The 12415-nt window shown below is 60.4% G+C and overlaps 2 protein-coding genes across 3 annotated transcripts; one reads left to right on the forward strand and one right to left on the reverse strand.

Annotated features, from left to right (window-relative positions):
* Positions 1 to 3116: 3116 nt before the first annotated feature.
* FAHD1 (fumarylacetoacetate hydrolase domain containing 1) lies at positions 3117 to 4680 on the reverse strand. The gene has a single exon (XM_075564492.1). The coding sequence runs from the start codon at positions 4405 to 4407 to the stop codon at positions 3742 to 3744; it is 666 nt and encodes a 221-aa protein (XP_075420607.1). The 5' UTR covers positions 4408 to 4680; the 3' UTR covers positions 3117 to 3741.
* Positions 4681 to 4893: 213 nt separating this feature from the next.
* HAGH (hydroxyacylglutathione hydrolase) lies at positions 4894 to 12105 on the forward strand. 2 transcript variants are annotated; one of them, XM_075564490.1, is made up of 9 exons: positions 4894 to 5010; positions 8486 to 8661; positions 8784 to 8848; positions 10083 to 10200; positions 10659 to 10767; positions 11118 to 11221; positions 11336 to 11437; positions 11695 to 11774; positions 11848 to 12105. In XM_075564490.1, the coding sequence occupies exons 1-9, from the start codon at positions 4938 to 4940 to the stop codon at positions 11945 to 11947; spliced, it is 927 nt and encodes a 308-aa protein (XP_075420605.1). In that variant the 5' UTR covers positions 4894 to 4937; the 3' UTR covers positions 11948 to 12105. The 2 variants fall into 2 exon arrangements, with proteins under 2 accessions (XP_075420605.1, XP_075420606.1); XM_075564491.1 differs by having other exon boundaries at positions 4946 to 5010; positions 8520 to 8661.
* Positions 12106 to 12415: the final 310 nt, after the last annotated feature.

The following is a 12415-nucleotide window of genomic DNA, read 5'->3' on the forward strand; positions in this document are numbered from 1 at the left end:
TGGTTGCAGCTCTCAATAACCTCAGTGCCACAAGCCAGTTCTAACTCCTAGAGATCCTGTAGCACAGGGTAGAACTGTCCCGTGGGCGTCTGAGACTGTCACTCCTTACAGGAGCAGGAAGTCTCACTCTTCGCCTGCAGAGTAGCTGGCAGTTTTAATGCTGACCCTTAGGTCCACAGCCCAACTTGTAACCACTACGCCACCAGGCGGGCAGCTTTGGGAGGTAAGAAATGCCTTTAGTGATGGACCTGTCCTTTGAAGGTGGAGGGTGGGAAGGATGCCTTCTGGGAGCAGGCGGCCACCCCTAGCTCATGTGGTTGTTCTAAGGAGAGCCCTGTGGGGGTAAGGCTGGCCCCCACAATTAATCACGGGTTCAATAGGTGCAATTGTACTGTTAATATACAGAGAGGTTATAGTGAAATCCCAGAGAGCATGAGAAATAAAAGAGAGACTGAAATAATGGAGTCAGACACATTTCATAGTAGCATGCTTACCTCAGCCCCTCTTGGTGGTCCATGTGGAGAGAGGGGGAGGGGAAGGAGGACAAGGGGAAAGGGAACAGGGGAGCGAGGATTGGGGAGAGGAGGGGAAAACCGACCAGAGGCCCAAAAGGGGATCTTTATTGCTAAGCCAGGCTTATATGCCTTTGGGGGAGCATGCAAGCCCCCTAATCACAGGTACAGACATACGTCATAGGAAGGGGTTGCACTATAGGTAATACAGCAACGAGAGGGGACAATCTAGGGACATACACTCAATAGGAAGGGGAGGGGCTGGGGGCACACATGCGACAAGAAGGGCAGCTCCTAGATTCAGGATGGCAGCCTAACTTTGGATGTCACTGAGCAGGTTTGACCTGTTCTCTGGATCTCCATAGAAACCATAAGCAGTAAGGTGTGAACCCCACCTACAGGGAACAGGATGATCTAAATCCTTTAGGGAGACGTAGCCCATTGTCTTTAACATCAGGGAGTGGGCCCTTCTAGTGGTGGGACCAGACAGCTGACTGCCTTCAGGAAGGTAACTTGACAATCATTTACCAATTAGCTGCAAACAATGTCCTAAGTCTAACATATTGGGGGAGAGGACTTGGGAGAAATCTTTGTTTCCCACAGAGCCCTCTGGTTGTCTCTCATTTGTTCCTCCTGAACTTAGTCACCCTAATCCTAGGTGTTAGGATTCTGGGTAGCACAACTGCTAACTGAAAGATTGATGGTGCATCCCACTCCATGACCTGGAGGTTTGTTCCCAGAAAGATGGATGCCCTGTGGGGCCATCTGTCTCAGTCACATGGGGGTGCTGTGAGTCAGAATCCAGTTGATGGTACCCTATCCAACATAATTCTAAATAGAACAAGACTTATTGTATTTTCTGGTATATTGAAAAACACACTAGAGTCTTAGAGGAGCCTGGTGGGTGTAGTGTTTACATGTTGGGCTACAATCTGCATGGTCGGCAGTTCAGGTCAAAATCACCACCAGCTCCTCCGGAGAAAGATGGGGCTTTCTACTCCTGTAAACAGTTACAGTCTTGGAAACCCACATGGGGTTGCTATGAGTCAGCACTGACTCGATGGCACTTTAAGCTTGAGATTCTAACCTAACCAAGAAAACTTGAGGAACGCTAGGAAAAACTTTAGAAATCAGTAAGTGGCAAACACCACCCTGCCCTCAGAACAACCTGAAGGGTCACCAGGGTGGTAGCTCTGGGTGACCCCCCGCATGCCCTGGCCACCACGGGGAAGGAGATCTGTGTGATGCACATTTTTATAAAGGCCAGATCCTTCACAGTGGATGCCTTCAGTCTGCAGGGCTGTGGGAGGGTCTTCCTGGGGAGGCAGAAAGCAACTGCTTCCTAGGAGCTGTGGAAGGATGGGGTTTATGCAGCTAATTTCTGAGATAAGCACATGACAGACAGGAGATGAGAGAGACAACACTAGGTTGAATCCACTGTTGAAGAATCTGGGGAGGACATTTGGGGTATACTACCCTCTCATTTCTCCACTTTCAGTAGACTCAAGGGTTTTTCAAAATAACAAGTTGGAGGAAATGTGTCTGCCAGGGGAGGAGAAGGTCGCTAGTGATGCTGGCAGAGCACCAGACCCAGGAATTGTGGGGATTGCCAAGTTGATGTGTAAATGTTGGCCCCTGCCATCGAGGACTGTGCCTCCTCTGTAGTAGGTCGTATATTTGTGCTTCTGTACAACGAGCCACCTGTGCTGCCCTGGGGTAGCCTGTGTCCCCAGGCACACTGTGTACTGGGTGCCGATTCATCCACGGTCACAGAGCCACTTGGCAGACTTGCCTCTACTGGACCTTGTACTCGTGGCTGGACCATGAACTTAGGAGCACATCACCTTTCCCCTGGGTGCAGCTCCCCCTTCCCTGTGGGGCCTCTTCAGAGAGAGCAGGGTGTCTGCTCATCTCTGCATCCAGAAACAGGACAGCAAGAAGGCTGTGGTGCCACCAAGACCACAGGCTGTCCCTACTGACAGCACAGGATCATCTCACACCCAGGGAGACAGCACGGACAGGCAGGAGCAAATCACTTGAAAATGCATACAACACCCATGTGTGTGGAAGGATGGCCAACCAAACTGTTAACTGGCTGCCTCTGGGTGAATTAAATTCTGGGTAATCTCCCCCCCCCCTTTATGTTTTGACTCAGCAGTAATAAACATGTAGAAGCAGCTAGCTGGGCAGGCATTTAGTAAACAAATCCCATGCCTGGAGGCCCTCAGGAACTGGCTACAAGTAGAGGCTGCAGCCAGACTTGAGGTTCTGTCTCTGTACCTGTTAGGGTGCCTCACCCAGAATACGAACCTTCATCTGTAAACCACACATTTTGTGGAAGATCAGATACCACTCAGCAGACTCGTGCACACTTGTGGTGCCACCTGCTCTGAGAGTAGTGCTGCCCTTGACGTGCTCTCAGGGTCAGACAGAATCTGCTGCCTGAGAAGGGAGCCACGCCTCCTCAAAACCTCCATTTCCTGGGTGGGAGAAGAAAGTGCCGAAGACAGCCCAGTGCTCAGGAGGCCAAGGCCAAAGACTCGGGAGGAAGTGTCCTTCCCCCCTCTACTGGAGGAAGGCAGGGTAAAGAAGCACACCTTTAAGGCAGACGAGAAAACACATTTATTTGGAAAGTAATAGTGTCAAAATTCTCTTCCAAACCCACCATGGGCCAGGTGGAGCCCCTATGCGAAACAAGCCAATCCTTCACTTTTGCTAAGGACAATTGTGAATCAACTTGCTTGTGCAAGTGGCAATGATCCAATTCTTATGACAAAAACACTCTTCCTGACATCACCATCCAGCTTAACTCCTCTGGGAGGCTGCCAGGGGCAGGGATTGCCCCCAGAGAAATCGTGGAGGGGAATCTGGAAAGCACTGGGCTTCCTTTGCACACGTTGACTTGGATCACCGACACCCTAGATCTGCCCAGCTCCCGATTTTCAAGCCAGTCTTTTGAGTATTTAGTTAACAGCCTCCCCGATCTTCCTAAGGGGCCATCACGCCTCCTCTGCTGTGGTCCCTCCCTGAGGACACTCCTCTTGTCCACCACTGGCCCTGGGTCTCTGCCTTCCATCTGTAAGCCACACGGTTCTTGGGAGGGCCACCTTCCTTGAGTTGATGCACAGCAATCTCATCAAATATATTTAAAGTGAATTCTCATAAAAGGATTGTAATAACTGTCCTCTCTCCTGAAAACCGCTAGAAAGCGAGGGGGCTTTATAGAAACTCAGTAATTGGGCCTTTCCACCTTAAACTTCATGGTGAGGACCCCGTCTATGCCAGCCTCGATTTCGTCGTTCTCTTCCACGGGCCCGACTCCCTTTGGCGTCCCAGTCAAGATGATGTCGCCTTCTTCCAAGATCATGACCTTGGAGATGTAGCTGATGATGTAGGGGATGGAGAATATCATGGAGGACGTCTCCCCCTCCTGCCTGAGCTTGCCGTTAACCTTGAGCCAGAGCCGCAGCTGGTGCGGGTCGGGGATCTGGTCCTTGGGCACGAAGGCGCTGACCGGGCAGGAGGACGTGAAGCCCTTGGCCAGGGTCCAGGGCAGCCCCTTCCTCTTGCATTCCTCCTGCACGTCCCTGGCGGTCATGTCCAGGCACAAGGCGTAGCCGGCCACATAGTCCATGGCCGTGTCTTGGGGCACCGCGCGGCCGCGCCTGCCCAGCACCACACCCAGCTCCAGCTCGTGGTGCAGTTCGCGGCTGTGCGGCGGCAGGAGGATCGGAGAGCCCTCGGGGGCGTAGGCGGTGGACGGCTTCAGGAAGAGCACCGGCTCGCTGGGCACAGCGCTCCGCATCTCGCGCGCGTGCTCCGCGTAGTTCCGGCCCACGCACACAATGTTCTTGCCCCACTCCCAGAAGCGGGACAGTGGCCTGGGCGCCGCCATGGCGTTTGCGGGCAGCGGGCAGAGGGCCACGGCGCCCCAAGTCACGTGGACACGCCGGCACTACGGCTGCCCCGAGGGGTCACAGCACCTCCAACCTGGCCCGTCCCGTCGGATCTGCGCTTGACCTCCCGGGAGCCGCTGCCCGGGGACTGCCTCGCTGCTGCCCGACCCAGGGAGGCCGGTGTGTCCCCAGAAGGCGGAGGAGGTTAGCTGGCAGCTCTCGCGGAGCCAGGTCAGGCGGGCCGGCGGCGGGTTCGACCCGCGCACTGGGGGCGGGGCCGAATGGATTGATGGTTGGGGCGGGGCCAAGATAGCGGCCGAGCATTGGCGAGTCTCAGAGAAGGCGGTGCTCGCGGCCGCTGATTGGCGGGGGGCGGGGCGGTGCTCGCGGCCGCAGATTGGCGAAGGGCAGGGTGGGCGGGGCGAGCGCGCTTACTGGTGGGATGGGGCGGGACGGCGACTGCTGGTTGGCTGCGACGCGCCTGCGCCGGGCGCGGTCCATTCCCCCAGCTCGCGCCCGCCGCCCGGTCATGGTGCTGGGCCGCGGGCTGTTCGGCCGCCAGAGCGTAGCTGTTCTGGGAACGTACGCTCGCCGCTGCCTGGGTAGGTGACAACGGGCGAGGGCGCGGTGGCCAGCGCGGAGGCGGCGGGCCTGACAGGGCACTGTCGGGCCGGACGCTGGGTCCCACGGCAGGGGACGAAGCGCAGCACCAGGGGCAGAGGGCTCTGCGGAGGCGCGCGCCAGCGGGCGGTCGGGCGGCTCGCCAGGCTCAGGCTCAGGCTCCTGGAAGCGGCCGCGGCCGAGCCCTCTGCTGGCTCGGCTCGCCCTTCGGGGTGTCGCGCGCCTGCCGCCAGCAGGGGTGGCCGCGAGCGGGCGCTGCCTTCGATCTGCACGGACGCCTAACGCCTGGCGCGGGGTGGGGACTGGTCAGCTGGGCGCCAGGTAAGGAAACGGCTCCCGAGCCCTCCCTGGATCTGCCTGGCCGCCAAGTTGAGACCGTCGCCCGACACTAGGGACTGGTGAGAAGGGGGTTTCCCCCTCTCCCCCATCAGAACACAAAACTTTGCATTTCCACGAGCCATCCACCACAAGCCCGGAAGGCCCCCGAAATAAGCCGCATCATTTCCTAGTATGAGCCGGCAGAGGGAGCCCTGGTAGCGCGGTGCAACAGGCATCGGGCTGTTAATCAGAAAGGTGGCGGTTCGAACCCACAAGCTGCCCCCCAGGAGGATGAGGCCATCGGCTCACGTAAAGATTGACAGCTTGCGAAGCGCCAACAGCAGTCTGCTCTGTCCAAAGGCAGTGGGTGTTGACAGTCATTCCTAAGGAGCCCTGGCGGCGCTGTGGCTGCACTGCTCCGCTGCAGCTGCTCCTGGAAAGATCCCCAGAAACTCGCGGGTCGGCTGTGCTCTGCCCCTTGGTTGGGAACCAGCCGGATAGCAGAGAGTGGGTTCAGCTGGCAGGGAAGACCTGCAGATGTCATAACCCTAAGGTGACACCACCTGAGCTAGGGTTCCCAGGCCCCCACCCTCCTTTGGGCCCCCCTCTGCAGGGAGTGGGGGCTTGCTGCCTGCCCTGTGTTCAAATTGACAGTGTCCCGTTGGGGTTTGGACCCCCGTTTCTTCTCTCGTCAAGTGCTCTCGCAGCCAGCCGATGCGGCTGCCGGGGCAGGCAGTTAGCTGGTAGCAGTTTCTGGACAACACTGCATGCCCAGTATCGCGTCGGAACCAGGGAGGGGCTGGTTCCCTCACCCGCTGGCAGCTCTTGCCGAGCCACCCTTCCCAAACCGAAGGGGTGTGGTGTCAACCCCAGGGAAGGTAGGAGGCTTTTTGCTTAGTTCTCCCTCCATTTAGGCCAGCGGGCATGTCCAGGGTGCTCGTCTCAGGAGCCAGACAGGTAGCAGGTGAGGCCGCCCCTGATGTCCCTATAGTGGGCTGTTCCTCAGTGGCCCCAGGTGGCAGAGCAGAATTGCCCCACAGAGCCTCCCAGGCTGCCGTGAGGCAGTGGGCTAGGCATTGGCCTGCTCACTGAATGCTCATAGGTCTGAGCCCCCCAGCCGCTCTGCAGGAGAAAAGGGAGGCTGTCTAATTCAGTACAGACTACAGATATGCAGCCTCAGAAACCCCCCTGTAGTTAGAGTGCCCCCCCACCCCGGCAGTGGATGGGAGCAGATCACCAGGTCTTTGTCCCGCAGCACCACGGGGTGAGAGCTGCTGACTTTAAGGGCTTGGTGGCATTTTCGTCTCTGTGTTGACGAGTTTCCCAGGGAGCTGACTGCCAGGTCTTTCCTGTGCGTGGGTTGGAGTGGCCCCCGAGGCCACACTGCTCGCCCCACCCAGGTGGACAGGACCAGCCTGGACACAGCTGGCTGATGGCACTGCAGGGGCCAGACAGAGCCTGGTGGAGCCCCTACAGGGACAGAACCCCCATTGCAAGCTGGGGGGCTGACAGCCTTTCCAGGCTCTGCATGGGCCTTTGGAGGGGAAGGAGTGGGGTTCCTGGTGGGCTGCATGCGTGTTTCCCATCTGCAACCTGGGCCCTGCCTGGGCCGCTGGCTCCGCCAGGAAATGTACATGTGGGGCAACCTGGAGAGGAGGAAATGCCGGTCTGTTGTAATCCCACATGGGCGTGGGCAGGGCTCCGGGAGGTAGGGCGTCCCTGAACTTGTCTATCTGTGGGCACCAGGGGCAGACCTGCTGCTGGCTATCACACAAGAGGGAGGGGACCCAGCTTCCCCCGTGCGGCACGGAAGCCACCCTTGGGGCCCTTTGCTTGCCGTGGTGCCAGGTAGGCTGTGGAGGGGTTGTCTGCCCATCAGCCACCAGTGGGGACTGTCTGCTCTCTGGGCCTCTTTGGGGAGCGCCCCTGGGCAGTATGTCTGGGGGGGACCCAGCGTCTCCCCGGGACAGCTTTTGCAGGATCTCCTCACTTAAGCCTGATGCACTTCTGCTGGCCCACCTGTCTCTAGCACACCTTCCTGCTGTTGTGGGGACCAGCTGCCATTGGGTGGATGCACCTTGACCCTTGGTCCTTTCCCCTGCTGGCTCAGTCGGCCAGTAATGCTTCCTGCCGTGTACAGGAAGCCAGCGTGGCTGAGTCCCCACTCCCCAGGACTGGCATGTGTGAGGCGCCCCAGCAGGTAAATGAAGGCCAGCAGTTCGAACCCACGACGAGGCCATCAGCCTCTGGGAAGCTGACCAGGCACCAAGACACCAGGAGCAGCTGCCTGCTGCCCTTGGAGGTCTCTGGGAGTGGGAGCATCCGATGGGGGTGGCGGTGTTGGGCTGTGCCGCTCGCCCGTACCTCAGACCCCTACCACTCAGGCAGATCAGGGAGGAGGACAAACAGACCCTGTCCTCCCTGTTAGGTAAGGCGGCTCAGATGCCAAGGCCAAGCAGTGTCACAGGGCACCTCTGCCTCTGCCCCTTCCTGAGCCAGGGACAAGCAGGTTCCCTGTAGAAAAGGGAAAGCGCCCCGCCACCTGCCCCCTGGTGACAGCGGCATCGGGACTGAGCGCCGCCCCGAGGCTTGGACCCTTGGTTGTGACTTGGGCTGACAGCACGGAGTGAGCATCCGTCCAAAGTGTGCTGCAGCCCCACCCACAGTGGGGGCAGTGTTCTCCCCACCTCTGGCTGTCTGAGCTTGGCCCCGGGGTGGGGGGGGCTGCCCTTGAATCTGGTGGGCGGACCGACTGCTCTGAGGAGCACCACCTCCCTCCTGGTACGACTGCTCACCATGGAGGCCCATCCGCCTTTGGCTGCAGGGTTTGGGGGGGTCTCTGAGCACTGTCGAGCTGCTAACCACAAGGTTGGAGGTTCGACCCTGCCCCTGCCAACTGCTCTGTGGGAGGAAGACAAGGCCGGCTGCTCGTGGGGGCCTGCCCTGTGGGCTCTACCCAGCCCTGTAGGCTCTACCCTGCCCTATGGGCTCACTAGTCAGGTCCACCCCAGCGTGGTGGCCCTGGGTAGACCAGGAGCAGGGGACACATCGGATGGAGGGCGCGAGCACGTCTGATGCTGGGCTAGGGCCAAGGCCCCATCTGGATGGGCGCTGCCCTGAAATTGGCGCCTGCCCCAGGTCCTGCCCTGCTGGGCGCCCTCTTCTGCTGCAGCAGCCCCGGGAGGAGGTCGCGGGTGGAGCAGGCCGCCATGAAGGTGGAGCTCGTGCCGGCGCTGACCGACAACTACATGTACCTGCTCATTGACCCGGACACCCGCGAGGCCGCCGTCGTGGACCCCGCTCAACCCCAGAAGGTGGGAGCGCGCCCACTGCTGGGGACACAGCCTAGGAGGGGGTCCAGATTGAAAGACCTGTGTTCCCCCTCTCCTGGGGGGGGCGAGTAGACGTAGAGGGTGTGACCCCACTCTGTCTGCAGGTGGTGGACGTGGCGAAGAAGCAGGGCGTGAAGCTGACCACTGTGCTCACCACGCACCACCACTGGTGAGCCCACGGGCAGAGGCTGCACCCGCGCATGCATATGTGTGTGTGTGTGTCCACGGACAGGGCCAGGAAGGGATGCCCCAGGTGGGGAGGAGCCGACAGTGGACGGAGTGGGCAGGCTCTAGCACTTGTGCTCTGGACACAGCCTGGATGTGGGGAGCAGATGAGGCCAGACGTCAGCCGGTTTTCAAAGCGTAGTTTGGAGACTTTCCGGGTATTTCCCAGATGGCATGCTGTGCCCGGTGCCGAGCCCCTGCCGCAGCCGGCAGCACTTTCCCGTGGGAGAGAAGCCAAGCGAGCAGCCACACAAAACCACACGATGACATGAGGTGGAGGTGACACTTGGGGCTCAGCCCCCGGCCGCCCGGCAGGAGAGACGAGGCTGTCTGCTCTCAGCCCTGCAGGGGCGGCACTGGCCCGGGCGGTCCAGCTGTGGGATCAGCAGCAGCCAGGCTCTGCGAAGGCAGACGAGACTGAGTGATGTCGGGTGCCACCCACCACAGCTGAGTCCCCTCAGGCCCAGCGGCTCGAGGGGGGGGGCGGCGTACAGACAGCGTGACGGTTAAGTGCTCAGGTGCTGAGTGAAAGGCTGAAAGGCCGTTGGTTCAAACCCCTCTGGGAGCAGAGACACTGCTCTCCACTCAGAGACCCACGGCGTAGGTCTGTCCTGCCTGTGCTGTCCCTGTGAGTCAGCACTGGCTCGATGGCAGTGAGCCTGTGCTCAGCTGGGGGGGCATTGTGTACACCCAGCTGCCCCTTCCAGCAGTCGGCCGGTCACCCGGGGTCGTCCTGAGGTCACACTGATCGAGGGGCAGGCCCCAGTGTCAGACACCATCCTGACACCTCCCAGGACTTTCAGGGTCCAGAGGGAGGTCACCCTCCTCCCCTGGTGCCCTCACTCAGCTTCCATCCGGCTCTGCCCCAGCCAGGCCTGTGTGGGCCATCCTGAGGGCTGGAGACAGGTATCTGGTGGAGCAGGTGTGCACATGTGGTAAGCTGGGGTGCCCCCTCTGGGTGAGGGAGTCCTCACTGTCTTATTCTCATCTTCAGAGGTGCACACAGACCCCATTATGAAGCAGGGGCCCAGGATGCCTCATTGCAATTCAGGGAGCAGGAGGGAGGGCATGTGGCCAGGAGTGCTTGGCAGCCGGTGTCTGGAGACCGGCCCCTGGCTGGGAGCGGGTCCCTGATGTGCAAGAGGAAGCTGTGACCAGGGCCCTGCTGTGACTTCCAGGGACCACGCTGGTGGGAACGAGAAGCTGGTCAAGCTGGTGCCCGGCCTGAAGGTCTACGGGGGTGATGACCGCATCGGAGCCCTGACCACCAAGGTCACACACCTGTCCACACTGCAGGTGAGGAGCTGGGCGGGGCGTCCCAGCTGACCACTGACAATCCAGGCCTCTCTTGGACCTGCCCTGGGGATGGCGGGAGACTGGGCCCTGGGGCAGGTTGCCCCTGATGGAGGTGAGACCTGTGGGTGGTGGCCACAGGTGCTTCCAGGAGTGTGTGCCCGTGTGTGTATGCTGAGTGAATGCACGTGCCACGTGTGAGCAGGCCGTGTGTAAGAGCAAGCATGCCCGCAGGTGTGGCCATCAGGGCAGGTGGCCTCCCGGTGCTGAGCTGAGCTGTTTTTAGAAGACGAGGGCTGGAGAAGGTTCTGGGGTCAACTCCTTGGACAGCACAGAGCTCCCAGCAGTGACTCAGAGTAGGTCCTGCAGGAGAGATGAGGCTGGGCAGACCCCGCCTGTGCGTCCTTGGGGAAGGCTCCAGGTGCCCAGGAGCCCTGGCACGCTCGCGCTCTCTCTCTCAGGTGGGGTCTCTCAGCATCAAATGCCTGTCGACTCCGTGTCACACGTCCGGACACATCTGCTACTTCGTGACCAACCCGGGCAGCTCAGAGCCTGCGGCTGTGTTCACAGGTGGGGCAGGGGGACAGGCTGGCTCTGTGCAGGTTTGGGGACTGGAGGTGACAGCTCGGGGGGTGCAGGAGCTGGGGAGGGCCACCAGCTGGAGATCCGAGGAGCTGGGGTGCTCTAGCTCATCTCTCATTGGTGGGGCTCCCTGAGGAAGGTGCACTCAGGGAGTTCTCTGCTCCTCGCCACCCCCCACCCTGCCCACCCATGTGACAGTGCCGCCATGCCTGCAAGTCCCAGTGACAGTCCGGGCGAGGTGCTGGGACTGAGGGGGAAGCTGAGGCAGAACCCCGCGTGTGGAGCTTCTGCGGGGCACGCAGGCCAGCCGGGCCCAGCTCTTGGCCCTTGTTTTGCAGGCGACACCTTGTTTGTGGCTGGCTGTGGGAAGTTCTATGAAGGGACTGCAGACGAGATGTACAGGGCTCTGCTGGAGGTTCTGGGCCGGCTGCCCCCCGACACGGTGCGTGGGGACCCGAGGAGGAGCTCCTCACGGGGGGGACAAAAGCCACGCGTGCTGGGACCCCATGTGCCTGCGGCTGAGGTCCACACGGGCTGACGCCTGCTCTCCCCACAGAGGGTGTACTGCGGACATGAGTACACGGTCAACAACCTTAAGTTTGCCCGCCACGTGGAACCACACAACCCCGCCATCCACGAGAAACTGGCCTGGGCCAAGGTGAGTGTTTGTGGGGGCCCCAGCCCCCATACGCTGCAGGGACTGGCCGTGAGTGTAGGGGCCCCAGCCCCCAAGCTCTGCAGGGACTGGCCAGGGCCATCTGGATGGCCAGGTGCAGCGACGAGCTGCCCCCACAGGCCGGGGGTTGGGTGGGGGATGGCTGTGTGCTCTCCTGTTCCCCGAGCACTGACCCTTGGTGACATGAGAACGAGCCTCCTGTCCGTGGTCTGTCTGTACTGGAGCAGCTGTCCCCACAGGAGAAGCACAGGTGTGGGGAGCCCACAGTGCCATCCACCATCGCTGAGGAATTTACGTACAACCCCTTCATGAGAGTGAGGTGAGAGGCAGATCCCCTGGAAGGGCCCCATCTGTCCGTCTGCCCACCCATCAGCAGCGTGTCCTCTGGGCAGGGAGAAGAGTGTGCAGGAGCATGCGGGGGAGTCGGATCCCGTGACCACCATGAGGGCCATCCGCAAGGAGAAGGACCAGTTCAAGTTGCCCCGGGACTGAGTGCCAGTGGGGTCACCCCACCCCCACCCCCGCCAGGCGGGTCTCTTCACTGCCCCAAGGGCAGGATGGCTTGGGGTGAATTTTGTATGAATTGCAGAGCAAGCTGCTGGGAGCCTATTTATGAGAGATGTTTAAATAAAAAGTATTTATTCCCGTAACCGCCTGTGGACTTCACGGGCCCCAGCCTCACCAGCAGGACGAGCTGTGGCCAGAGGCCCCGAGGACTTGGTGAAGGTGCTCCCTGACCCCGGTCAGTGTCAGCGCATGGCTGTCTGTCTGTCCCCAGCCCCTGGCCCAGGAGCAGATGGCGGGTTGACAAGAAGTCCCAGTGTCGGCACAGGCGGCGAGGTCAGGGTGGGGTACGTGTGGACTGAACAGGAAAGGTCACCGCCAGACGGACCACTTCCTCTCCTCCCTGCCTCAAGTCCATTCCCGCCCACAGTGCCTGTGGGACCGTCCGTGGGAGCA

This window comes from Tenrec ecaudatus, chromosome 12 (genome assembly GCF_050624435.1).
Source record: "Tenrec ecaudatus isolate mTenEca1 chromosome 12, mTenEca1.hap1, whole genome shotgun sequence".
NCBI lineage: Eukaryota > Metazoa > Chordata > Mammalia > Afrosoricida > Tenrecidae > Tenrec > Tenrec ecaudatus.

Bases quoted from the DNA above. Each gene is read 5' to 3' on its own strand.
- FAHD1 (XM_075564492.1), bottom strand. From the start codon at position 4,407: ATGGCGGCGCCCAGGCCACTGTCCCGCTTCTGGGAGTGGGGCAAGAAC.
- HAGH (XM_075564490.1), top strand. From the start codon at position 4,938: ATGGTGCTGGGCCGCGGGCTGTTCGGCCGCCAGAGCGTAGCTGTTCTG. The intron at 8,662-8,783 runs GTGGGAGCGCGC...CTCTGTCTGCAG, and splicing joins ACCCCGCTCAACCCCAGAAG to GTGGTGGACGTGGCGAAGAA. The intron at 10,768-11,117 runs GTGGGGCAGGGG...CTTGTTTTGCAG, and splicing joins GCCTGCGGCTGTGTTCACAG to GCGACACCTTGTTTGTGGCT.